The 27,339-nt window shown below is 41.0% G+C and overlaps 1 protein-coding gene across 14 annotated transcripts in view; it reads right to left on the bottom strand.

Moving 5' to 3' along the window:
* LOC122559093 (contactin-4-like) overlaps positions 1-27,339 on the bottom strand; it is a 2,514,776-nt gene that overhangs the window by 561,941 nt on the left and 1,925,496 nt on the right. For all 14 annotated transcript variants that reach the window (XM_087994461.1, XM_087994471.1, XM_087994472.1 and 11 more), the window contains 2 exons: positions 20,900-21,036; positions 20,275-20,404 (listed from right to left, as the gene is read on the bottom strand). In XM_087994461.1, coding sequence (XP_087850587.1) covers positions 20,275-20,404; positions 20,900-21,036 — 267 coding nt within the window. The remainder of the gene's footprint in view (positions 1-20,274; positions 20,405-20,899; positions 21,037-27,339) is intronic.

The raw sequence follows: 27,339 nt of genomic DNA on the forward strand, positions 1-27,339 counted from the left end.
CCAGTAGCAGTGGTGGACTCTCCCTCTTTATGGGCATTTAAGCGGGCATTGGATAGGTATATGGAGGATAGTGGGTTAGTATAGGTTAGGTGGGCTTGGATCGGCGCAACATCGAGGGCCAAAGGGCCTGTACTGCGCTGTATTCTTCTATGTTCTATGTTCTATGTACACTCAAAAAGGCAACTTCCACATGAGGTAGGGGCACAACTTCTATCAGATAATAACAACTTTAACCTAAAATTTTCAGAGGAATAATTATCATTAGAAGCCACACTTCTATAAACACTCCTTCCCTCGAGTCAGATTAGTCCTGTTGGCATAGTTTGACCATCTTCCTTTTCACCATACTAACCAATAACCCAGTCCAGCTCTCAGTTTTGCCATTCCTTGCAAACACCTAGCTTTAAAAGTTTTAGCTGTCTTTTATCCCAGTTTCTATATGGCCTCTGAGAACCCATGTTGCCAAAACGGAAAAGCTGACCCCTATCTGACAGTAAAAAACCGAAAGAGCTACAGATGCTGTAAATCAAAAACAAAAACAGAAATTGCTGGAAAAACTCAGCAGGTCCTACAGCATCTATGAAGAGAAATCAGAGTTAACCCTTCCTCAGAGGTAGCGAGAACGATGTCGCTTTTTATGCAGAAGATAGGGTGCGGGCAGAGGGTAAGGATTCCCATTGTTAGCTACTAACTGTTTCCATGAACAGCCATTCACTCTCCCAGCCAGATCATTATACACTCCCTTGTCTGTCCAACTGTCCTTCTCTCTCTTTGGGCTCTATTCCCACCTATCATTTACTCCTTAACCCCTCCGGCCACCCTACCTTCTGCAAATAAACTAACTCTTTCCTCACTACCATCAGTTCTGAGGAAGGGTCACCAGACCTGAAATGTTGACTTTGATTTCTCTTTGCAGATGCCGTCAGACCTGCTGAAATTTTCCAGCAAATTCTGTTTTTGTTCCCTTCCTGATTAGTGATTTGCTGCTGTTTCTTTAAAATAAAACATTGTGTTCCTCTCTTTGTTTCAGCTCTGTATCTGAGCTCACCACCTCGTTCCTTTGCTTGTAATCTGCTCAGTATCTGTCAGTCCAATGGTATCCATAGTTTAACTTCCTATTGATACTGATAAGTCAATGGTCACTCGATCATATGAAACAGTAGCTGAATATTATTGTGAAAGAACACATTTTTTTGAAGTTTTTCATTTTACCTTCACAGGTTTTCATATGTCTGGGCCATTTGGGCAGCACAGTAACTCAGTGGTTAGCACTGCTGTCCCACAGCACCAGGGACCCGGGTTTGATTCCAGCCTCTGGTGACTTTGTATATGAGGAGTTTGCACATTCTCCCCGTGTCTGCGTGAGTTTCCTCCGGGTGCTCTGGTTTCCTCCCACAACCCAAAGATATGCAGGTTAGGTGAACTAGCCATGCTAAATTGCCCGTAGTGTTCAGGGATGTTTTGGTTAGGTGCATTAGCCAGGGGTAAATGTAGAGTAGGAGAAAGTGAGGACTGGAGATCAGAGTCGTGAGTGTGTTGCTGGAAAATCACAGCAGGTCAGGCAGCATTCGAGGAGCAGGAGAATTTGCATTTTGGGCATAAGACCCCCATTCCTGATGAAGGGCTTATGCCCGAAACATCAACTCTCCAGTTCCTTGGATGCTGCCTGACCTGCTGTGCTTTCCCAGCAACGCACTAAATGTCGAGTAATAGGGAATGGGTCTGGGTGGGTGACTCTTTGGAGGGTCATTGTTGACTTGTTGGGCCAAATGGCCTGTTTCCACACTGTAGGGATTCTATAATTAATCTGTTCCATTGAATATTACTTCTGGTATTCCAACATAAAGAGTACATATTATACTGGCTTTTTAGTAGATAAACTAGACCTGGACGTGATTCATAGGGATTTACTAGTTTGCAACCATCCTACAGTGTATAGTGGAATGTAACATTTTGATCCATACAGTAAGCACTATTTCACGTGGAAGTCAGATAATATTGCCAGTGTAGTCTTATTTAGGTCAGTGTTGTACTTAGCCCTTGACACCCTACAAAACACTATGTCTATCATGACATTGCTTTAGACATGCTCCTTTATGGCCTTTATACAACAGAAATCTGTAAGAAAACACTCTCTGCAGAAACTGTTTTGTCCTTTCAGTTTCATATCTCCAATAGAGTCAATAAAGTCTTTTGGTTGTTGGGAGTGGGGTGTGCAGTATTTTAAACAGTTTATGTATTTATTGCACTTAACACAGATTTTCTTCTGCATTCAATTTGATACATTTGTTAGAATAGGGTACAGCTGTTGAATGAAAAAATCTTTCCAAATCAGTGAATGGGAATTAAAAGCTATATGTCAGCACGTATTTGCAACTGACAACCTTTCAAAGCATCAGGTAATTTCATCTTCCTCCAAGGTTAAACCGATTTGGTGGCAGAGTGTGAACCTGCATCAAGAAGGAACCAGACAATGAACATGCAGTTTTCATGGAGTAAGCAAAACATTCCTGCTACTTCTGATCCAACAAATTAATTGCGGGCAAACAGGTCCCATTTCTGCACCAGCCAACAATTGTCTATTCAAAAACTATTGGTTGAATCACACTGCCTGTTACAACTTGTGTGGTATGCATGTAGGAGCACACTATGAACATTCATACCAAACATTATCCAAATGGGAGGCTGAGGGGTGACCTTATAGAGGTTTACAAAATTATGAGGGGCATAGATAGTGTAAATAGGCAAAGTCTTTTCCTTGGGGTCAGGGAGTCCAGAACTAGAGGGCATAGGTTTAGGGTGAGAGGGGAAAGATATAAAAGAGACCTGAGGGGCAACTTTTTCACACAGAAGGTGATACATGTATGGAATGAGCTGCCAGAGGAAAAATGGTGGAGGCTGGTACAATTGCAACATTTAAAAGACATCTGGATGGGTATATGAATAGGAATGGTTTGGAGGGATATGGGCCAGGTGCTGGCAGGTGAGACTAGATTAGGTTGGGATATCTGGTTGGCATGGACAGTTTGGACCGAAGGGTCTGTTTCCGTGCTGTATATCTCTATGACTCTATAGCTAGTTTGGAACCCCAATGTGTAAATGAGACAGACTCTTGAGCAGATGAGACTTGCGCCTATTTACAGATTTACCTGAAATTTCTTTACGGCAGATCTTGATCTCCAAGGTGCTAAGCAAGATCTCTCCATCCAGCTCAAATTTCTACTACCAGCTGTCTGGTATACAAACAACATACCCTGATAGGCAGCAATTGCTTCAAATTTTAAATATTGCATGAAGCATTTTAACAATATTTCCTGGTGCTCACTCATAAATAAAATTGATAGGGAGGTTTTCAGGGTCATACTATTGCAATTAACACTCTGAATAAAGTAATCTATTATTGACAAAGATTGTTAATTTCCAACACAGGAACAACTTTTGAGAATGAATTTCTAAAACTGTTAAAACGTTTGGTGTAATTGCTGTAATTTGAACCATCTAATGATATCTACCCATATTTCAGTTCCTGCAAATTTGTTTGATAGCTTGTGAAACACCAATAAATACTAAATGCACTGCATGATTAGCATTCTCCTTTCCAAGGAAAATTGGATTTTAAAACTTTTATAAAGAAGATGCTCTTGGAAGATGACCATAATTGATGTGGAGGCGAAACAATACTTAAGTGATAGCAAATTACACAATGGACAACATCTTATGAGATTTATTCTCCCTCTATAAAAGTCATTGAATTTAAAAAAAAAAGTTTCAGAAAATGATTTCATGGAACTTTAGTCAAAGAATATAGATCCAGAAATTCTGATCAGGGATTGAAACCCAATTTCTGACGTTGATCAGGCAAAAACAATGGGGTGATAAATTTTACATAGCCTCGACTTTGCAAAATTCATGGACAGGAGCATCCTGATACGAAACAGAGCAGATCTGTCCAAGAATCTCTGCAGCCAGCAGGAGAAAGGATCCTTGTTAAAACCATGTCCTCTTTCGCAGTAGAAGACGTGTTGAGCTGTGTAATTTAAATATCAAGCAGCACAGCCAGCCACTTTGACAGACCTCGAAAGAGGGTGGCTATGCAAGTTGAGGGAGTGGGTGTGGAGGATTAAGGTGGCAGGTAGGAGAGGGGCTCGAATGCTAGTTTGGTGAGGATATACAATAGCAAGTGGGTGGAAGGCACAGAAGTTGGGTGTAGTGGGTCTGGAGGATGGTGCTGTGTCTGGTGAGGTTGCGTGGGATTAGGTCAGGCAGGCATGTCTGAGGGATGGTATATCATCTTCCTGGTGTCATGGTGGGGAGTAGTGAGGAGTCAGTCACTGCCAGTGGAAAGTGTTAAGCTTAAATTAATTAGCACCATTTGAATTCCATTCCCTTACTTTAAGGAGCCGCCTTGGAATTGTCAATTGGAAATTTCAAATTCCTGCGCAATTCCCCATTGCGATCTCTTTCCATGCAAGTTAGAACATTTCTAGATGGATATTTCAAACTGTTAAGTTCCTGGGTGGAGAGAGATACATGGGCTCCCTTTTTTATTCACTTGCATATTCCCCCACCCCCACACAAAATTCGGTCACAACAAGGTTTGTTTGAAAAGGATCTCTCCCTTGCTGATGCCTTTCTCCCAGAACAAATAAATTTCGGCTTTAAAAGGAGCAAATTTCACCAGTCTTTCTTGAGTTAACAAACAACTGAGTTTATCAGTTACTAAGCATGAAAAGAAATAATATTACAAACTACCAACACATGGATTTGAAATAAGAAGTGACTCCTGAAAAGGTACAAGTTCAAAAGTGTATTCATCAGTCTCTCTCTCAATGGTTAGTCAAGAGAAGGTCGGGTAACGGAACATTGAGCAGTCAATTTTGGAATTCTTGACTTTGCAGTGATTTAAAATCCTTTTGTCCTGTTTTTGTTTTGATGGTAGTTGGTTGGCAGCAGCTAGTGTGGGAGAGCCTCTCTTGTCGTCTTTGCTTTTGATGTTTGTTAGCAAGCTGTCTTCTAGCACTCAGACTTAGGCAGCCCTTTTACCTGCAATGCAGGTGTAACTCGTGGATGGTTCTTCGATTGTTACTAAGACAGCACACTCGCACTCCAAACCAGGTTAATACCTACAATACCTTATTTCACTCATATCAGTTCTGCTATACCACATTAGTTCCATTCTTGTGCAATCTTGCATTATAAGAAACTTATGCAATAGCAGAGCCAGAATCACGCTATAACCAATATACGCTTTAAAGTTTGCGTTTTAGAAACAGTCAGTAATACATCAATTGTGTTCCAGCAAATTCACGTTAACAAAATGCAAGTTATAGCAGAACATCCTGTACACCTTATTTGTTAACATAAGATAGACGAGACTTTGTTGGTTTTGAACAAATTTAATATATATTTCTGAAAAGGCAAAATATAAGAATTGTTGACATGCTAATGGCTTTCTGCTTGAAGGTTCCTGATACTCTGAAGCTGCAACATCCCATGGGTCCCATCTAGGATGTTGTCAGACAACACTTAACATTTACAGCCTCTCCTTGTGTTTAGAAATACTTCTTTGAAAATAAAGTTTAAGAATGTTCATGAGACTGCTAGTTATCACCTGTTGCCGTGATACCTCAGACTTGAATGTTTTGGGATTTCCAAATGGCTCCATTGCACAAGTCTAATCGATGCTGCTGTATTGACGACATAGTTTTCAGAATAGCTGAGCCTATGGTCACCTGTATTCAAGAGGTGACTGCTGTAAATATTGAGATGCATCTGTTTCCACAAGCTGTAGATCAGAAGTGAGAGAGTCTACAACAGTTCTATTCCTGATGAAGGGCTTTTGCCTGAAACATTGATTTTCCTGCTACTTGGATGCTGCCAGACCAGCTGTACTTTTCCAGTACCACTCTAATCTAGACTCTGGTTTCCAGCATCTGCAGTCCTTGTTTTTACCTACAACAGTTTTATGTCAGTGCAGGCTTCCCTAAGGATTTTCATGCAATTGACTGCTCTCAAGTTGGTTTGTAAATTGGACAGGATGTGTGAAACACCTGGGTTTTTAAAGAGCAATAACTGAAGATGATCTATGATGCAGATGAAATGATAAAACACAAAAGTCTACATGATCAAAATATGATTTATTTAACCTTGGAGTCTATTGCATAGAGAAAATAAGATAAAAGGATATTCATAGCAGCAACATTGGAATTGGGGCAGGCTATTCACCTCCTGAGTGCATGTTCAGTTGTTGAATAAGATTGAAGTTGATGAGTATCTTAACTCCATATATCTCTCTCGACTGCATATCCTCCTTTCCTTACACCTGGCAAAAAATCTACTGACATCAAGTTTAAACATAATCAGCCGAACAAGCTTTCTCTGATACAGTTCAGCACTTTTACCTCACTTTACAGCAAGTCCCTGCTTAATAGGATTCACTTAATGTTGTTTTTCCTTACCATCATGAATGAAATAATGTCAAGATATTCGTTTAAAATTTGTCAATTTCACTTTAATGTTATTGGTCATGAGCATTCTCTTCTGTGGCCGATATGCAGGCCTAAAGATTCTGCCCTTGTCTTTGGCTTGCCTACTTTCTGTTGTTGACCCCTCACACATTCTTCCAATTTTGTGCTCCCGTCTCAACTTGCTCATCCTCCATCCATGCGCTTCATTCCTGCATACAAAATCACCATTCCACCATCCCTGCACACTCAATCATCCTCATCTTCCCTGTCCCCAACCACAAATTTGTTTCTTGGTTTTCCCATAATGAACTCTCACACTGAAGAAGTCTCTATGAAGATCATCTTTCTCTCCATGCCAAACATTCATCCAATCCAATCGTCATGGGAGTTTTGCTAATACTGGCACTGACTGATTTCTACCAATAGATGGAGCCTCATCTTTCTAAAAGTACTGATATTTTTATCGTACGTGGTTTTATTTCTCAAATGCAGTAATGTACAGGTATTTCCCTTATAACGTATTTCAGCTTTGAATGCACGGTGCTTTTGCATAGTAATTAAACGTCTCCATTGATTTTCCCCGGAAGAAATGTCTAAAAGGAGCTTAATTCTGACGTTAATATTAATTCCGATTGGAATCCATGAATCATTGAAAGTCACGTCACCTATAATAAAAGTTTTCAGGAACACTACGACATCTTTGAATAAAAAATTACAACATCGGAAATCCTTCACATCTTCTCATTTAAATTGTCTGGATTTGGATTAAGGCTGTTTCTTTTTGGTGTGGATAGTATTTTTTACTCTCTCTGTTGACTTGATAAATTTATACCTTTTAATACCTGAGAAATCCAATGCATTGATACTATCTTGTCTAGCTGATGAGTGTATGACACTTAAACTGCTGCTTCTTAAAAAATTTCATGAATTATCTGAAAATTCCTTACAAATGGCGAACTGCCTATGTTAAGTAATGGTGATCATGAATCCCCAAAATCTAACACAAAGGCTTCATTACTGGTACAATTACAGCTTTTTACCAGCTCCTAGATTCGGCCTTTTATGATGCACTTTTCAAACTGAGATGACTTATGTCCAAGACTGCATTCCACTGTTTTGGTCAGGCTATTCCCCAGTGTCGAAACACAGGCAAGGTCCTCAGCTCCTCAGTTAAGGTGGAACCAACCACTGCTCACCTTGCAGGTACTCAACAGTGCATCCCTCTGGGCATCTCAAGGCTATCTCATCACTGGTTAAATTTCATGCTCATCACCATTCTAAGCTGAACCCTGAAGTCCATGGGACATCCACTGTACCAGTTGAATGAAGCCAGATGACAGGAGCACTTTAGCATCATGGAGTCACCTTCTCCAATAAACTGACTCTGACCTTTGAACTTCTGTTTGCAGAACTGGTCTCATCTTACTATTCACAAAGACATCCAAACTTACATGTTTCCCTTCTGTTCAAAGTCATCGAAATACTTTGCAGTACTTTTTACTCTGAGCTGCCTATCTATCCATCCTTTGTGAGGAGACAGCAAGGAACCAGTGCAATGCAGTGAGAAACTTTCTAGTTGAAGCAGCCGTCTTCCAAGACCATCCAGTTTAACAAATAAGGTGGTTAATAAATTCAACATAAACGTGTAGAAAATTCTGAGATTTATTTCCATTTTTTGAAGAGAGAAAAACAGTCAACATTTCTAGTCCAATATAACTCACCTGAAGAAGAATCACATTGGGCGGAATCTTATAAGGGCGTGAATATTGTGGGCGATGGTGAGATTTGTGGCAGAGTCATACAAGAGACTCAATGAGGCCTATTGTAACATCTTGTATGTATCTGTCTGGTTTTGAGGCGTGTTTCTCACTGGGCAGCAGTGAGTTGCCAATTATGGAGGATTGTTAATCACCTTAACTGCATATCTTGCTGCTTGCATCTTCCCAACATTCCAAACAAACTGGGCATTGAGAACTCTTGACACGTAAGCCAGAGTTGGTAATGGTCAACTTCAGTGCACAGCTGGCTACAGAAATCCTCTCTGTTGCTCAGTACCAAGGGCATAGACAGTGGCATCTGAGATTTTCCAACCCCTCATGATCTTCATCGCACCTCTTTGATCCACTTGCAGGACACTCAGAAAACAAAAGTACCATTGCAGAGTGCACGAGCAACAGGCATTGAAAGGCTGTCACAAGGACAGTTTGTGTTTCGACACAGGTACCCAGCTCAGTGATTACAGACAGGCTGCATCTTCGGATTGCTTGATGGCTTTCTTAATGCTCACTTACTGAACACCTACTGCAGGCTTATTCCATGACTTATTAATTAGTACAGTAACACAAAAACAAGTCTTGTTTGACATCAGTCCTCAGTCAAGAGAGTCTACATCTTGCTGTATGGCAGTATGAATTTCTCCTGTACCTTTTGCCAGTAGTTTACCTGGTAAACATGCTGCACATCCTGTTAGCAAGCAACCACATCTCAACTCTGAAGGAAGTACTCCTCACTGAAGTGATCCCAGCACGTGAGGACTCTATTGCAACCTGTCTAGTGGGTATGGCTAACACGGTCAGTTAGGTGTACTGGCATCAGTCAGTGGTCTTGGCACCTTTTGTCCAAGGTAGACCAGTCATTCGAGGTGGTGACCATGTCCAGCCCTTTGTGCCTGCCCAAAGAATTTAAGGAGAAGAGGAAATGGGCAGTGGGTGAAGGAAACTAAGAAATCTACTCATGGGAGTTGGGGGGGAGATTTGAGGAATGACAATTGTAAAAGGAGGTTTCTATATTTATAAGGGGGAAACATGATAAAGCAGTGATGGGAATGGGCTAAAGTAGGGGCGGGGACAGGGAATAGGAGTTTGTCCATGGACACTTAGTCAAAAGAAAATTTAAAAATCAGCCCATAATCTCTGCTTTGCTCTCTCGGTGGAGATGCTAAGTTCCTTCAGTCTGTTTTTATTTCAATGTCTAGAATTGATAGATTTTTGTTTTGTTTTGTTGAAGTCAGTATTATTCCGGACTGCAAAACCAAAACTGTCAAGACCACAACCATAAATATTGCTCACGAAAAACTGAATGTATCTCCCAAAGATGATAACTGAAAATGATGCAATGCTAATTTGAGGTACATCAAATAATTGAATAATGGTATATATAATTATACAGAATTCTGGATTAGAGTGGTGCTGGAAAAGCACAACAGTTCAGGCAGCATCCGAGGAGCAGTAAAATCAACGTTTTGGGCAAAAGCCCTTCATCAGGAATACAGGCCCATTGAGAAGTCAAAAGTGAATCAAAAAATTGACAGGATTTTCCACTCATTACAGGTCATATTTATACTATTTCATGGCTTGAATGTGATTTCTGAGCAATTTATAATTTTTACTATCAAAAAAAGTTCAAAAATGTATGCTACATACATTATTTCTATCTTGTTTAGGTTTGAAATCTTGTCAAAAGTGAAAGTCTTCTGGCAATAAAGTCATAAGAAGCATTCTAATTGCTACTGTGTGCTTGGCCACATTCACTGTTAAATGCCATGTCTTTTATGTGTCCATTGAAGTGATCCTATTTCAACCTACTGCTGTAGCCATCATTTCGCACATCCCTCCATTCTCTCAAGAAACCAATTATCCAAAAATAACTCTGACCTTAAAAGCTTCTTAAAACCATCATGTCATATTTTGCACAAGCAACAAGAAGCTATTCGTTACATTTTTATGAACCTGTATCACATTGCGGAATATTGTGGAAAATTTGCCTGAAATCGATCTTGTTCTTTGTTGTATCAATGACTTATTGCAATTCATAAACAAAACATCAAATCAATCAAATTAGAATTTTATCAATGTTATTTTGTTCAGAACATCATAATTCTCCTGTTTTTAGAAGCACAGCAAAGTTCCAATGAGTTTTTTTTAATGATCTAAACAGTCAAGTCCTGGCCATGAATTTGAACAAAACCCAAAGAGAGATGCAAATGTTGTATTGTTCCTAACTCAGTCTGACACTGTAAATTTAGGAGAAATCCTCATGAAATAAACAAAAGATATTAGACTCTGCCTTACTCTGACCACTTAAAGTATGATATACTACTAGAAACATGCTCCTCTATTGTAATCTAATAGTTTAATATCAGCCCAGATACTTATGTGTCAGAGGGATATAATGTTAATACATATTGGCTAGTTGTAATAAATATGTTAGATTCTTCAATGTGATGGTATCCATGCCCAGTTTCTTATGTTATGATTGCTGCATCAAACAAAATGCTTTCATGGATGCAAACTCACAATCAGAAATTAAGAATATTGATGGTCGTGAAACCATTGTTGAGCATCAGAAAAATCCATCAGTTCACTAATGTCCATCAGGGAAGGAAGTCTGCCATCCTCACCTGGTCTGGCCTACATATGACCCCAGACCCACAGCAATGTGGTTGATATCAACTTCCCTTTGAAATGGCTAAATAAGTCACTCAGTTGTAACAATCGCGACTAAGTCTCAACTAAGGAATGAAATCGGACGGCATTGACTTTGGCACCAGAAATGACAACTGCAAAATCAACCCTGTTGATCCTCCTTACGAACATGCAGGAGCTCGTGCCAAACTTGGGAGAGGTGTCTCATAGACGAGACAAGGAACAACCTGATAGTCATACATACAGAATCACACCTTATAGACAATGTTCCAGACATCACCATCACCATCACCATCCCTGGATATACGCTATCCCACTTGCAGGACAGACCCAGAAGAGGTGGCAGCACAGTAGAATTTAGTTCAGAGTGTGTTGCCCTGGGAGTTCTTAACATGGAATTGGGGCACCATGGAGTCCCATAGCTTCTGGTTAGACACAGTCAAGGAAACCTCCTGCTGATTATCACATCCCATCCTCCCTCAGTTGATGAATTATTACTCCTCCACTGTGGCCAAGGGGCAGCACGGTGGCACAGTGGTTAGCACTGCTGCCTCACAGCGTTAGAGACCCGGGTTCAATTCCCACCTCAGGCGACTGACTGCGTGGAGTTTGCACATTCCCCACGTGTCTGCGTGTGTTTCCTCCGGGTGCACCGGTTTCCTCCCACAGTCCAAAGATGTGCAGGTCAGGTGAATTGGCCATTCTAAATTGCCCATAGTGTTAGGTAAGGGGTAAATGTAGGGGTATGGGTGGTTTGCACTTCGGCGGGTCGGTGTGGACTTGTTGGGCCGAAGGGCCTGTTTCCACACTGTAAGTAATCTAATCTAATCTAATCTAATGATGAGTAACACTTGGAAGAAGTGCTGAGCATGGCAAAGGCAGCAGTAATACTGACTGAGCTGGTCTTGCCCTAAAGGACATAGCTGCTAGACTGGGTCGGTGGCAGGTGGTGAGGGAACCAACAAGAGGGAAAAATATACTTAACCTCATCCTTACTTATCTGCCAGCTGCAGATATATCTGTGATTCCGTATTGGTAACAGTGACCAGTGCACAACCCTTGTGGAGACAAAGTCCCACCTTCACATTAAGAATACCCTCCATCATTTGTGCTAGATGGGACAGATTTGGCAACCCAAGATCAGGCATCCATGTTGTGGTCCATAAGCAGCAGCAGAATTGTACTGCAGCACAATCTACAACCTCATATCCTGGCATATCCCCCACGCAACCATTACCATCAAGCCAGAGGCTCAACCCTGGTTCAATGGCGAGTCCAGGAGGGTATACCAGGAGAAGCGCTAGGCATATCTAAAGATAACGTGTCAACCTGGTAAAGTTACCAAACTTGTATGTCAAACAGCATAAGCTACAGGTGATAGATAGCAAAAGTGATCCCATAACTAACCAATCGATGTAAGCTCTGCAATCCTGCCACATTAAGTCATGAATGATGGTGGACAATTAATCAACTCACTGGAGGAAGTAGCTTCACAAATATTCCCATCCTCAATTATGGAAGAGTGCAACACATCAGTGCAAAAGATAAGGCTGAAGCATATGCAGCAATCTTCAGCCAAAAGACCCACCTCGGTCTTCTAGACTGGTCCCCAGCATCAGAGATACCAGGACAAAGCAGCCCATTTGATTAACACTACATCCACCCACTCTAACACTGTTTCTGAGGAGCAGCATTGTGTACAATGTTAAAGATGCATGGCAGAAATTCACCAAAGCACTTTATACAGCACTTCCCAAATTTGCGACCACTTCCATTTAGAAGAATAAGGGCAGCAGATACGTAGGATCACCAGCTCCTTCAAATTCCCCTCCAAGATGCTCACCATCCTGACTTGAAAATACATTGCCAATCCTTCACTGTTGCTGAGTCAAAACCCTGAATTTCCTCCCTGAAGGCATCATGGGTCTACCACACATGGACCACAGCAGTTCAAGAAAGCAGCTCAATGCCACTTTCTCAAGGACAATGGGCAATAACTATTGGCCTAGCCAGTGTCACCCAGTCCTGTGTGTGAAGAAAAAAATAAATCACCAGCAGATATCACAATGTATATTTTAACCCTCACTCGTGATTTGTGTGCTGCCTACTAACTTACAAGCTAGCTTCATGTAATGAACCTAACATGCACTGCCCAGTGGCTGCACATCTCAGAGATGTTGGTGGTGGAGAGGGTTGTGCAACAGGAGTACTACTTAGAGTGAACACATATTTCTTAAAGTTAGCCTCTTCCTCTGAAACAGGAGATACATTTTGCTGAAGTGGGTTATAGAACTGGTTGCAGAAGAGAGCATAATTGTGAAGCATGGCACAAAATTACCATGTGTTACAGGTATTTCTGACACTACAATGGGCACTTTGGTGGAGCAAGTGGATAGGCAAGGAACTACCCTGCAAACACTTAGTACCACAAACTCAGAAAGGTAGGTGAAGACTGTTTCAGTAAATACCATTGTGTTCAATGAAAGGTCATTTAAGGACCTCAACACAGTATCTCCCTGATGAACTGCAGGGAGGAGGGCAGAGGGCAAAGTGGAAAAGCGTTAGGAGGAGGAGGATGATGTCTAGTTCCTGACTGGGATATTAGGACAATCTGTCTAATATGTTAGGAGAGGTCTCCAATGGCGCAATCCCAGGGTAATTGGGAGGAATGAATGGGTGGGCAACAGGGTGGCAAAAATGAAGTCATGCCCCTTCCCTTGCTTCAGACCCTGCTCTCCCTGTGCCCCAAAGCCATTGAGAAAAGAAAATCTTACCTTCTCGCCACTGGATCCCTACAGGTGTAGCTTCAATTGACAGTCTTTTGGGTATGGTAAACCAATTGTCTCGAGCTGGCAGATTGTCGCAACCTAGAGTTCCAGTGTCAAGGCCTTCAAAAGGCTGAGAGACTTGCTCCTGGTCACTGGTCAACTCAATGAGCTGGTTGGCAATATTTGGGGGGGTGGTGAGGACAACTCGGAGGGAGGATAGTACATGTATCAATGCTGAACATGCTGCTCCCCATACACTCGAAGAAGCAAGCATTGTATTTCTCATGCAGTTGTCATTTTTATGTATCTGTGATACGTTGTAATTTTGTGGCAGCTTGTAGGGATCAAGGGTAGATTTGTTTTCAGGTTACAATGAGCGATTGTATGTTTTACTCACTCTGGTTTGGGATATGCCTGAGTCCTCATGTTGGATCACGCAAGATGAGTTTATCAAAGACCCATCTATGGACATGGAAACCTTGCAGCATGATGAACCAGGGCACACCGACTGGATTGTTTGGAGTGACATTAACGTCCTCATTCTCATATGTTATGGCTATCTACCAGCATGTCATGGCAGCTCTACTAATCAGCACAAGGACAAGTCCAGCAGCCACCAGTTTTAAATCAATCATTACAGACATTGCCAGGGCTGAAAGCACTAAAAATGATACTAGGCTGATGTCAAACAGTTCACATACCTCTTCCTCCTCATCTGACTATCTCTTCTGACTTACAAAAGCTAATGATGTAAACATCAAACTCTTGGTCTCTCTCTTACTTCATTCATCACATCCTAGCATTGTAACTTTCTTCTTTCTGATACCCAGCAACCCCGAAAGGCAGTGCTGATTTGAAAATTAGATCAAAAACAAAACAACAGTGAAGAAGAAGAAATATCATCACTCACTATCACTCTCACAACCACAATCACTGCTGACATACTGCCTGCATTTTTGAGGATGTTTTAGATGGGTGTTCTATGTGTGGTGAGACACAATGTAGAAGGGAGCATCAACCAGAGCCAGAGGTCAGAGTAGCACTGTTGATATCTGACTGGAGGGTGAGATTGACTGCTCAACAACAGAACTTGTGCACAGATGAAGATTTAAACTGGATGGTCAATAAAAGAAGGTGGATGGATTGAGAAGTTGGCACATTGACAGGCCTCTTGTTCAAAGAATGTGGAAGAATCAAGCATAGAATTAGTATAGGGCTTTATAGAAATCTTAAAGACCATTCTGTCCAGCATGAAAGTGATGATCATCTCCAGGAGAACACCAAGTAGTCAATGTCTCAGCTTCCTTTGCAGGACAATCTGAAGCCACCTAAAATCTGTGTGTGTATTGGACAATCCAATGTAAGTCGTGCATGTTTGGTTTGCTCATACGTAAGCTCATAAATGCAGAAAATATAATTGTTTAGAGGGTCTCAGTAGCTTGTACTCCTACCAATATATTGTTAGGATTACAGAGGTATGACCCATGAAATGTGGCAGCCATACTTTTGAGCCTACTGTAGCTGTCCTTTCTCAGGATGACAGTCTGCCTGTTCCTCCAGCTGCCCACTGCCTGTGCCTCAGCCTGCTGCTTATACTGAGGTAATGCAGTTAGAGACCAGGCCTTCTAAAGCCATGGCTGTCCAGGTTGATCTGCACATTTCCTGCATTGAAAGGAAATAGCCTTTTAACAGCCAACCTTATTGCTATTGGGGTAGCACTATGTAGGAGCATGATTATTGGCAAAACCAACAAACAAAATGCACAAAGGTTACACTGGTTGACATTTTTTTTCAATAAAGTGGAGTTTGATTTAGAATATGGAGTTATTCTTGGGGCGAAGCTGAGCAAGTTTTCTTGCTTCACCAAACTGATTGGTTTAATTGCCATTAGAGTCTCCACTTCTACACACCCCTGCCCACCCCCATACCTACCACCCAGTTCCAAGACACACTGTTCATGGAGCAACCTGTTGCTCAGTGCAGATCCTTCTAAGATCAGCGACAAATGTCATCTTCCAAAGCCTGTTGGTGGCTCCGCAGGAAGCTGTGCTGCTTGACTGTGGGAGGAATGAGGAGAGATGGTGCAGAAGGGGAGGTTGGTACCAGACATCCGTGAGAGGGTCCTGGAGATGCTTGTGAATGGAGGGGTGGAGAGGAGGCCACACAACTATATCATGCCAGTGTAGTTGGAGATCATCATCTGGATAAGTGCCATCTCTAGGGTGAGATGGACTGGATAGCAGTGCAGAACAAGGTTAATGATCCCTTCTGCTCTGCCAGCCTACATGCAACACTCTGCCCTCTGCCACCTAAAACTTAGCTGCAGGTGGTCACCCATCAATGCTTATGCTCTGACACACACTCTCTTGCATGCAATATCTTCCTTCTCTGGTTACCCTCCATCCCATATCACAAAACTTCATGCTTCCTCTTCACTCCCTCAGAATATTTCATCACCTTCCCTCACACACATCAGTCTCAACGACTGTGCCCTTCATTTGTTCCTTACTCATTCATCCGCATTATGTTTTTACAGGAGACTACATCTCCTGACAGATCAGAGTGACACAGGACAGATGGTGGTGTCTTGGATATCCATGTGGTCTCTGAGTAAAGGCTATTTTCCCTGGCAAGAGAAGACAGGGACTGCTCTTAGGGGAATGCAGAGACACCATATCCTGACAACCAAATAAGTAACAGTTATCTTTGTATTACAACGATCACATTAACAAGGTGTCGAACACCATTACTAACCCATGCTGCAACACCTCCTGCACCCATTCTCCCAAGAAAGAGGGCTGGATAGCAATTCATGCACTTGGCACCGGCTCACTCCAAACACCTTAACCCCTTCTCCCATTTAGTATTGGATGGCTGGTTGTGCAGCAATGCTCATCTGAGGGAATTCCCCAACAGCGATAGTGACAGGGAGTTAATCAATGGCTGCAGGATGCCAAGGGGTCAGGAACTTACATGCCTGAGGTGGCAAGACAATGTGTTGGGAAACACTAATATTTGGGAGAAAGTGAGGGCTGGAGATGCTGGAGATCAGAGTGGAGAGCGTGGTACGAGAAAAGCACAGCAGGTCAGGCAGCATCCAAAGAGCAGGAGAATCAACATTTTGAGCATAAGCTCTTCATCAGGAATAATGTTATATAATATCAATAATATTCCCACGTCAAAACCCAGTGATCAGGTGCAGATGAAAATCCTTTCTCTGCAGATGTAAGCTGACTTCCCAAGCCTACTGCAAGTCTTTTTGCAGCCATTCTCCTCAACATTGTACTTTATCCACGTGCTTTACAATTTGAATGACTGTGAGTGGTGCTGTCAGTGACTTACAGTCACAGCGAGCACAGACCACTGGAACCTCCAATGCCCTTCTCCTTTTTAGGTGCCCGTTCTGTCAACACCCACCCCCCACCGAGTTTACACCTCCTCAGGTCATTACCCAAGTCATGTAAATATGATTCCAACTGCCCACTTGTCCTCACCTTTCCCCAGGCTCCTCCTCCCTCAATTTCTGTGAACAGAGGCAACAGACAGCCTTTGGCACACCCCCTTGAGTGACCTGACCTATCAGCACAAGCCCTTACCTGTCCAGACCATCAGCCAGTGGTCACACATGCCACCACATGCAACAATCTCCCTCCTCCAGAATGTTTTTTAGATTAGATTAGATTAGATTACTTACAGTGTGGAAACAGGCCCTTCGGCCCCACAAGTCCACACCGACCCGCCGAAGCGCAACCCATCCAGATCCATTCCCCTACATTTACCCTTTCACCTCACACTACGGATAATTTACGGATAGTGCTAACCACTATGGAGACAAAGACTAACTGTGACCTACACCCCAGAGTACAAAGGCATGGGCACTGTGCAATGCCACTTTGACTGGATGCCTGATTGTGGGCAAAGCCTGGGAATGGTATGGAAGGTACCCCTTGACCAACCATGCTGGGGCATCCTGACTGGTGTTGCCTATATGGATTTCGCTGCTACGGCTTCCCTAAGACTTTCAGAGTTTCCTGCTGACATAATATGTTTGGCATTCCGACCATATGCTGCAGGTGCTAGACTGATGAGCCACACTGCCATAAGGCAAAATGCCTTTGACTGAAGATTGCTGCACAGCATAGCTCTCTGTCTGGTTGTAGGACTGCACCAATTGCAAAATAAAGGCGCAGCAGGACAAGGCAAGACATGCATACTGCTAGGCACTGGGTAAATAATTACTGAGAGAGTAAAGAAGCAGCCAGAAGGAAATGTGGAGGTCTTTTGGATCAAATGGCCAATTGAACCCTCAAGAATATTTGCTGGTTTCCACACTGAGTTTCCTGATGACTAATTTATGTAGTGGGTTCGGCTGTTAATAAGTTGTTTAACAATTGATACCGAGTGTTAATCGGGAACATGCAGTCTTCTATGAAAGCATTGTCATGCCACTGTGAGTAAAGTGAACAAGTTGCGATGAGATGACCTTGGTGCCAAAATGTGTCTTACCAAACATTTCGCTCGATTATGCCACTCATCTTGTTGCAGCCTAACCACTGAAAACCTGGTAAGATATTACCTAACATGTATGACCATTGGTGAATGGGGGATTCGGACTGCATTCACTGGTATGCCATTTGAATTAGCTCAATTTGGTCACAACTTGCAATGTTGGTTGCCTGTCTTTCACCTCTTCATTTGGTCACCATATAGCTGGCAGCCTGCATTGTTCCTTATAATGAAAGAACTATGCCCATCCTTGTTTAAGGATGTTAAATATGCACTCTATTACATTCCTTCTGTCAGTTTGTTACATGCTTGCTGCTGCATGAGCATGAACCGATGCATCAGAATCATAACGTCCATGAGGAGCAGAAAGACTTTGGGGCCCAGCAGTCACCCTTTGTTTTGTCTCACTAACTCAATGCAAAAGGTACAGTTAACTGCATAAAATGGAGATATCAAGGGTGCTGTCAGGAGACCAGGCACTGAGCTCCATAGTATGGTCCTACACCAGCTGTATGCTGAGGGATTGGAATCCCTTTTAGTTACAGTACATCTCAGAATTGACAAACACAAACTGAAAGGCAAGTTGTCAAAGACAGCTCGTATCATAGGGGAGCCTGCAGTCCTCGCAAAGCCACTCCTCTTCACCTACTTCACTTTGGGAAGCCAGGGTGTTATGTATTTAATTCACTTGGAATACGGCATCTCAGTGACCTCCCAAAGTAATGGGAAACTGTAAGTGTTTGAAATAAGTCATTTATTCTAGCCAGGAAGAAGCCAGATGCATAAAAGAATGATGGCCCTCATCACATTCACAACCACTACCAATACCATTCTCGTCATTCTACAGTTATGGCTGTTATGTATTTCAGTGAGAACCTGCTTTGTAAAAGAGAGACATCTGATATTCCTTGTTGAGATTCATGGAGAGGAATTGCTGCTGAATATACAAAGGTGGACAGGGCTTCCAACTGAAAGCCTCTTCCAGCAGCTTATTCTGAGCTACTCAGGTTATATTCCAGTTGAAGGGGAATGCATACCACTGTCTACGTAGATAGGAAGAAGTGACTCCTGCTGAATATTTGAAGTCAAACACTTGCGCATTTGCAACAACAGCCACGAGAAAGAAAATCAGCAACTAAACTCTAAATAGTAGATGATCCCTTAATCTAATGTTGGTTGATTTTGCTGCCACACACACCAGGGACTTGGGTTCAATTCCAGCCTCAGGTGACTGTGGGGAGTTTGCACATTATCCCCATGTCTGCGGGAGTTTCCTTCGGGTGGTCTGGTTTCCTCCCACAATCTAAAGATGTGCAGGTTGGGTGAATTGGCCATCATATTTGCCCATTGTGTTTGGGGATGTGTCAGTTATGTGCGTTAGTCTGGAGTAAATATAGGGTAGGTGAATGGGGTCTGGGTGGGTTACTGTTCGGAGAGTCAGTGTCGACTTGTTCAGCCAAAGGGCCTGTTTCCACACTGTTGGGATACTATGATTTTCTTTCCTGCTGCTCAATATTAAGAGAACGGCCCAGCTGAAGCAATAAGTGGTTGTGCAAGCATCAAATCAGCATCATTCACTGACTGCCATCATGATGGGCCAACTTTGTATACTTCCTGTCGACATTTCATCTGTGTACATTAATGTGCTCACACAAATAAATCTATCGTAATCAGCAGCAGAAGTGATTGTGTCTGCTACATGTGTCACCAAGAGGGTAAAACTGTTTGCATAGCAATGAAAAAGAGGGTACTAAGGACCAAACTTTCACTGTGATTGTTTGCCATTGCCCTTCGACTATGGTACATTTTTGTAATGACCATGTGACATCATACTATCCCAAATGCCAGCAAGCCTCAGAATTATGTGTTTTTTTCATCGAAGCAGCACAGAATAGAACTCTATGTAAAGAGGAGGAACAAAGAAACAATGTCACTGAAGCAGATTAGAGTTGTCATTTGGTAACTTCAAAAACGTATCATGCAACTATTATGACTCTTGTGCAACCAAGGTAACTCAGTTGGAGCAGGTATGAAGTACCTCAGACACTGACACAAGCAATACTGAAGTAAATCTGTGATAGCAAAATCAACGAAATAAATTATTCTTACCCATAACTCGAAGCTCAGCGCTGACATAAATTACTCCATGTTTGTTTTCAGCCACGCACTGATACATGCCAGAATCTGACAGGTTAACAGCACGGATAGAAAGCATTCCATTTTCAACTTGAATTCTTTCCTGTAAATGAGAAAACAATGAAGCCTTTTATTTCAATTATGATTTTACTTACTATCTTATTGCAAATTATAATTTCTTGTGAACAATTTTCATTTAGTTTGATTATTTTCCACATAAAGTGTTCCTACTCATTTAAGTCATCATTTTCTCTATGGTTGCTTGGGTATATCATGTACTATAGTGATGACCTTTAGTAATTCCACTGATTAAAAAGCAGTAATACTTCATTCTGACATTTCAGTAATTGTAATGCTACATTTGATGAGTTCAGCTTAATATCAGAAAAGAACATGCATGTTAATAACTCTACAATTCCCTACTTCATTTCTTGCTGCTATAGATGTAATTTAAACAGACACCGTCTGCTCAATGCTTGTATCTGTAAGGAACATCAAAATGGATCAGAGAAACAGATTAACATTTATCAGCTTCTCTATGTTCATTCTAAATTACTTTATAGCAGTAATACAGAAATTACACAGTGCAATATCCTACCTCTATTATAAGGGGTTCACCATTCTTCAGCCATTTGTGAGAAGGTTTCGGCTCTCCACTTGCCTTGCAAATCCACTGCAGACTTTCTCCAATAGGCACATAAACATCAGTTATGTTTCGAATCCAGTTAGGCCGCGCTGTGTGTAAGGGAGAGGTAAACCTTAAAATCTCATCAAGCAGAAAAACACATAGCAATAAGCAACTTATAAATTGGAATTTTTCACAAATATATTTTGATTGCATTTGCATTTTCCCCTGCCTTAGGCAACACTCCGTCAGAGTTCCAGAAAAGGTATTGCATAAAACCACAGCCATGACAGTCATTTATTTTTAGTGCATAACTGCCAGTGTTCCAGCTCAATCTTTGTGATGTGATGCTAAAAAATGTGCAATTTAATTGAAAGAGAAAATGCTGCCTGCAAAAATCTATTACAGATTGTTAATGCCCACTTTTGTTGCACTCTGAACTGAGAAAGCTATAGCATCACATTAAATTTCAATGTTAGCAATAAATTACTACTTTATTAGCTATTAACATTTAACCTATGCTGAGCAAAGAAATACATTATTTTAAATGTTGGGTGTATGGTATATTTCTCATATTATAAGCTATTTATTTTTACTACTGTTTCTCCATTGCTAAGTGCAACTTTTTTTATTCACTCATGGGAACTTGGGCATTGCTGGCTGGCCATCCCCAGCTGCCCTTCTACTGAAGACAATGTTTGTGCAAATTCATCTGTTTTGGGTCCGTCTTAATTTAGCTCACAAACAATTTAAGCAATTTTCAATTTGTCAGATAAGCAGACACAAAAATTTCATCATGGCAATTTTACATTACACCAGTCTTTCAAAAAAAAAGTAGAAATCATCAGAAATCATATTGCGTGTGACAACAGAGCAGTAACAAAATAATACTTTCATATTGTTTGAATTCATATGGTAATGTTAAAAGCTATCAGAAAAACAAGGTTTGCAGGAAGCAGTTAATAGGCTAACAACAGAAGTGGGACTGCTTCAGTCAACAATCATATTCCAAATTGTTGTATGTTCAGTTTAAGGACAACTCCTTCCAAAGCATTATTCTTGAGTGATTTGAGGATCTCTTACTGGGAAGACCAATGAATCAGATCACAAACCCACATTTCACAAAATTGTGTTATTTCAGATATTTTTTCATGAAATGGATTTACCTCTATTCAGCTCCAGTTTAGTATCCAAGGCTTTGAATATTTTATGGAAATATCAATGCACATGCATTTCTTTGGATAGGCAAAGTGCAATTTTAAAATCCTATTGTAAGTCTTCTGTGACTGTAGAGTGAAGATTTGTCTGATTGTAAAGTGAGGTGAGGTTTATTTCTTAAATTCATGTTATGACTCAGCTTACATTTTTCATTTTGAATTTATACTTATGATATCATGGTTTCCGAAAGGCAATTCTGAGTCAATCAGCAATCAACATTATTGATGGGTATGAAGGGCTGCATCATGAAATAGTCGCATTTCAGGACAAGCTAGAGAAATACATATGGGGGAATGCAACAGAGATTATTGTTATATGGGAGGGGGCTCCTATGGATCATAAGTAGTGTTATAAAGGTAATACAATAGCCAGCAACTTTTGAAGTATCAACTAACAATAAACAAATGACAACAAAAATTGGGAGGAAAAATGTGACCAAACTCTGGCTTCAAGAAGTAGGTTTAAAGGAGCATCATTTGGATGAAACAAGGTGGAGAGACAGGAAGATGTTTAGGAAAGAATTTCCAGAGATTAGCAACTGTCCATCCACAAATGATAGAGTAATTAAACTTGGCAATGCTGAAAACTCCAGGACTTGAGGGAGGGAACATATCCCAAAGGTTTGTGGCAATGAAGGAGAATACAAAGGTAGGGAGGGATGAGGCCATGAAAACAACAAGAAGAATTTCAAAACCATTATCAGTTTCTACTGCAGTACTGTGAACCTACTATTTTCCTCATGACTATTTCCTTTACTTGTCACATTTCTATCACCTTACAGATTAAGATCTGGAGGCAGCCACACAGCTTCTTGAACTGCTCCATCCTTCAATAAGACAATGATCGATCTCATTAATCTACATTCCTGCATACCCCTGATCACCTCAATTTCCTGCTTATCAAAAATCCACTGACCTCTGTCTTAAAACTATTCAAAGACTTGACTTCTTCCATCCCTTGAGGGAGAGCTTTCCAAAGACCTTTGACCATCTGTGAGAAAAAAAATCTCTTCATGTCGGACTTAAATGGGCGACTACGTAATGGTGACCTTGAGTTATAGGTTTTCCCAAATTTGTCCTGTCAGGATTCCTCAGGTTGTCACATGTTTCAGTCAAGTCGCCTATTAGCACAGTCGGGATACTGCACCTGAGTGAAGTGTAGACCACACCAGTGACAAGTTAGATTAATGTGGGAATTCAGTGCATGAGTGAAAGAAGTGCCTTAATACAAATGATGAAGTGTGTGAAATATTAATCATGTTCATCAGCACCAAGGTTGATCAAGGTTACAATGTTTATTAAATTAAAGCCAAGTAAATTAAATATGAGAAAACTAAAGTAAAATTAGGGCATGACAGGGTAGCTCAGTCATGTGGAATGTGTGAACTGGGATATTGTGGATGCTTCTGGTGATCTTGATGATCATGTAATCATTCTGGCACCTCCAGAGACTCAGAGATACGTGGGTAACACATCCGGAGAGGTAATTACACAGCAGGTTAGTAGTATGGAGATAGGAAGAGAGAGAGTCATGCAAGAGAACCAGACAGTCTGATGGCATGGAACTCTGGCAATAGAAACCAGTGCAGGAGTATGCTGAGGTCTCACTTGCTCATCAATTTTCAATTTTGGATACTGGTGTGAGTATTAATTCTTTGGAGGAGTTTGGTCAGAACCACGTTCATTATGGATAGCACATCGGAGGCAAGGATGAAATGAGAAAAGCTATTGTGATTTAAGTAATTTGTTAGTTAGAGGCACAAATACGGATTTCTGTGGGTGTAGTCATGACTCTAGATTGGTGTGTTAGCCTCCTTGGAGCCAAGGTCAAGGATGTCAAGGTTGCAGGGTATACACTTGGCGTGAGTGAACATCCAGAAAGTCCATATTGGTACCAATTATTTTGTTATAAAGAAGGACAAGGCCCCAGAAGCAGATTTCAGTGAGCTCAGAACGAGAATGAAAAGCAGGACTTCTAAAACACTAATCTCAGAACACTTTCCAGTTCTGCATGCTCTTGATAACAAAAATAGAATTATTGAACAATTGAACACGTGGCTGGAAAACTGGTGTATGGAGGAGGGCATCAGATTTCTGAGGCTTGGGGACCAGTTGTGGTGTAGGTGAGACCTTTGCAAAATGGACTGGCTGCACTCAGTGACATTGGGACTAACATCCTTTGGCAGAGTTTCACTGGTACAATTGGGAATGGATCAAGCTAGATTGGCAGGAGAATCGGAACCTGAAATAATACTGTAACAAAGGGTGATTTCACTTTTCATATGACTAGGATAACCCAATCTGTCTAGTGCTGTGGAGATTGAATTATTGGGAGTGTGTATGAGATAGATTTCTGGGCAGGACATTGAGAAGCCACATAGGGATTGAACTATTTTGGATTTGCTGTTGTGTAATGAAAGAAGGCTAATTAAGAACCTTTCCACAAAGGAAACTTTGCAAACATAGTATCATAGAGTTTCACTTTAAACTTGAATGTGATGGAGTTAATTCTGAAACTAGTGTCTTAAGTCTAAGAAAAGGAAATTTGAAAAGTATGAGAATAAAGTTAGCTATGGGAAAATACACAAATATTTCAAAGTAGACAGACAGGAACTACTACATGGCCTACAAGGCATACACATTCCCTTAAGATTAGCCCCAAAGGGAAAATAAATCACTGTTGATAAGAAAGAAAATTAAAGGTTGTGTTAAATCCAAGGAGCAGGGTTATAAAGATACCAGAAAAGAAACAATCCTGAGGAGTGGTACCAAATTAGAAAGAAATAAATGGATGGTTCTCAGGATGACAGGCTATTCCTGGTTGGGTACTGCAAGGATCAGTGCTAGTCCACAACTGTTCACTTGTCCACATAATTTATTTGGATGTGGGACCAAATTTTAATATTTCCAAATTGACTGATAACATCAAATGGGTGAAATTAACTCTAAGATTTCTGATTCAGAAATATAGTGTTGTTCTTCCACTGCTGCTGGCTAGAGTTCTGGATTTCCTTCTCTAAAAGCACCAAGCAAGTGCACTCACCATACAGACTACAGAAGTTCAAGAAAGCAGCACACTACCATCTTCTGAAGGACACTTAGGAGTTGGCAATAACTGTTGGCCATGTCTCACGAATTCATGTTAAAAAGATTCAAGTAAAATATTACAGAAACACCAGCAAAAACAAGTATCCCGCCAAGATTTGGAGATGCTGGTATTGGACTGGGGTGGACAAAGTTAAAAATCACACAACACCAGGTTATAGTCCAACAGATTTATTTGGAAGCACTAACTTTCGGAGCGCTGCTCCTTCATCAGGTGGTTGTGGAGTTGTGTTATTCTTTGCCAAGTTGACACTACTATTTGAATTAAGGTCTTTCTAATTTATTCAGAGTGCTATATTCAGTTATGCTTCTGTTTTCTCAGATCTGGTATTCTGAAAGCGTAGGACTCATGAAATCATTGTCTACAGATATGAAGTAGTTTGCTCCTATATTGCAGACCTTAAGAATCCATGGCTGACAGTGAATCTTTTCAATACCACTGAGATTTTTGGCTGCTCAGACAAAATTCCATATTGAAATGAAAGCTTAATCTCCACCTACAACCTTCAATAATGATGATGCTTTGCAATATTTAGCAGGTCACCAAATTTAGTAAGGCACCATTAGCCCTCTCCAAACCTTTACTTGCCTTTTTATTTGCATTTGTTCTCATCTGTTACCAAAAGGATGAAAAGTATTTTCTTTAAACTGTTGAATGATACATTTAGTTTACATTTCAAACACAACAATTTGGAATGATGTGTAAAATTGTTTATTTGTGCTGTGCAAAATAAGAAACGCTGGAAAAAAAATGTTTGATTCATCCTGTCCTTCCAGGTCATCAAATCTTTCTCCTCTGCTTTCATGACTACATTAGTGAAGTTTCAGAAAAGGAAAGCAATAATGGTGCATGGTCTTAAATGACTGACTAAATAAAGCTAAGTTTGATCTCACTGGAAATAAACACGAATATCAGAATGAGAACATGATCCAGGTTGCTTATTCCAGGAAGAGATTTAATTAAACAAATATGAAGCAGCTCCTTCTGTTTAATCAAATGAGAACCAAGACACATGTTATGAACTATAGGAGCTGCAAATCAAATAAAACTCTTGGACTAATGGATTACAAATTGACCTATTACGTTATGAAACAGGTTATTGTCTAACATTAGCCCAGGGTGATGTATCAACAGGAAAATAAATCAATTCTCTTTTAAAAACAGACAAAAGAAGGGAATAATCTTAACTTTTGGCAATTGTTATGAAACGATCAATTCTGGAAAAGCCATAAATATATATAAATCCAGGCAACCAGTCATTCCATGGGCTTCAACACTGACGACTGTACTTGGTATTGGCAAAAATTTATATGACTTTCAAGTTCCAGAGCCCTCCCACCCCCTTTCAAACAGGGATACGACATGAACAGATAGACAGCAAATCATTTATAATTGAACACCCTATGGCCCCCTTCAAATGTGCCAGCACCCCTAAAGGGGCCATATGGCTCCCATTGAGAATGATTGGCCAGCACAATTCCATCTTGGAATTAAATGGGCAAATTAAAGTTTACCTATTTACCAATCCTGATTTTCCAAACACCTTCCTGAGAGACTTGGACAATAAATTTGACACACCATCAGCTCCATTATTCTGGCCATTGTTGAACAGAATCAAGAACAGATTACATGAAGGATCTGGCATCAAAACAGGAAGAAATCAAAATGAAACTGAGAAGTTCTGCATTAAAAGCCTCAATGGTAAACTAGGATAAACATCATGTTCTCTTTCTGGCTGCAACATCACTGAATAAACCATTACATATTGATCAATTTTAGTTCATCGTTTGGTTATGAAAATGTTGCCTACACATCTATGAAAGTTTCAGGGTAAAACAGAGAGATGAAAGTTCATGTAATCTGTTCTTAATTCTGTTCAACAACGACCAGAACAACAGAGCTGATGGTGTGTCAAGACTGCTAATGTTGTATCCCTGTTTGAAGCCAGGGCCGGGGGGGTGGGGGGGGGGTGGGGGTGGTCCTGGAACTGGAGCTCCTGGGGGGGCCATGGCCAAAGAATGATTGAGAATCACTGGACCTGTATAAAAGGCCCATATATTTCACATCAACTTTAAAAGAAGGGAAAGCTC

This window comes from Chiloscyllium plagiosum, unplaced genomic scaffold, assembly GCF_037043375.1.
Source record: "Chiloscyllium plagiosum isolate Xiang-an unplaced genomic scaffold, Cpla_swu_hap1 HiC_scaffold_14, whole genome shotgun sequence".
NCBI classification, from domain to species: Eukaryota; Metazoa; Chordata; class Chondrichthyes; order Orectolobiformes; family Hemiscylliidae; genus Chiloscyllium; species Chiloscyllium plagiosum.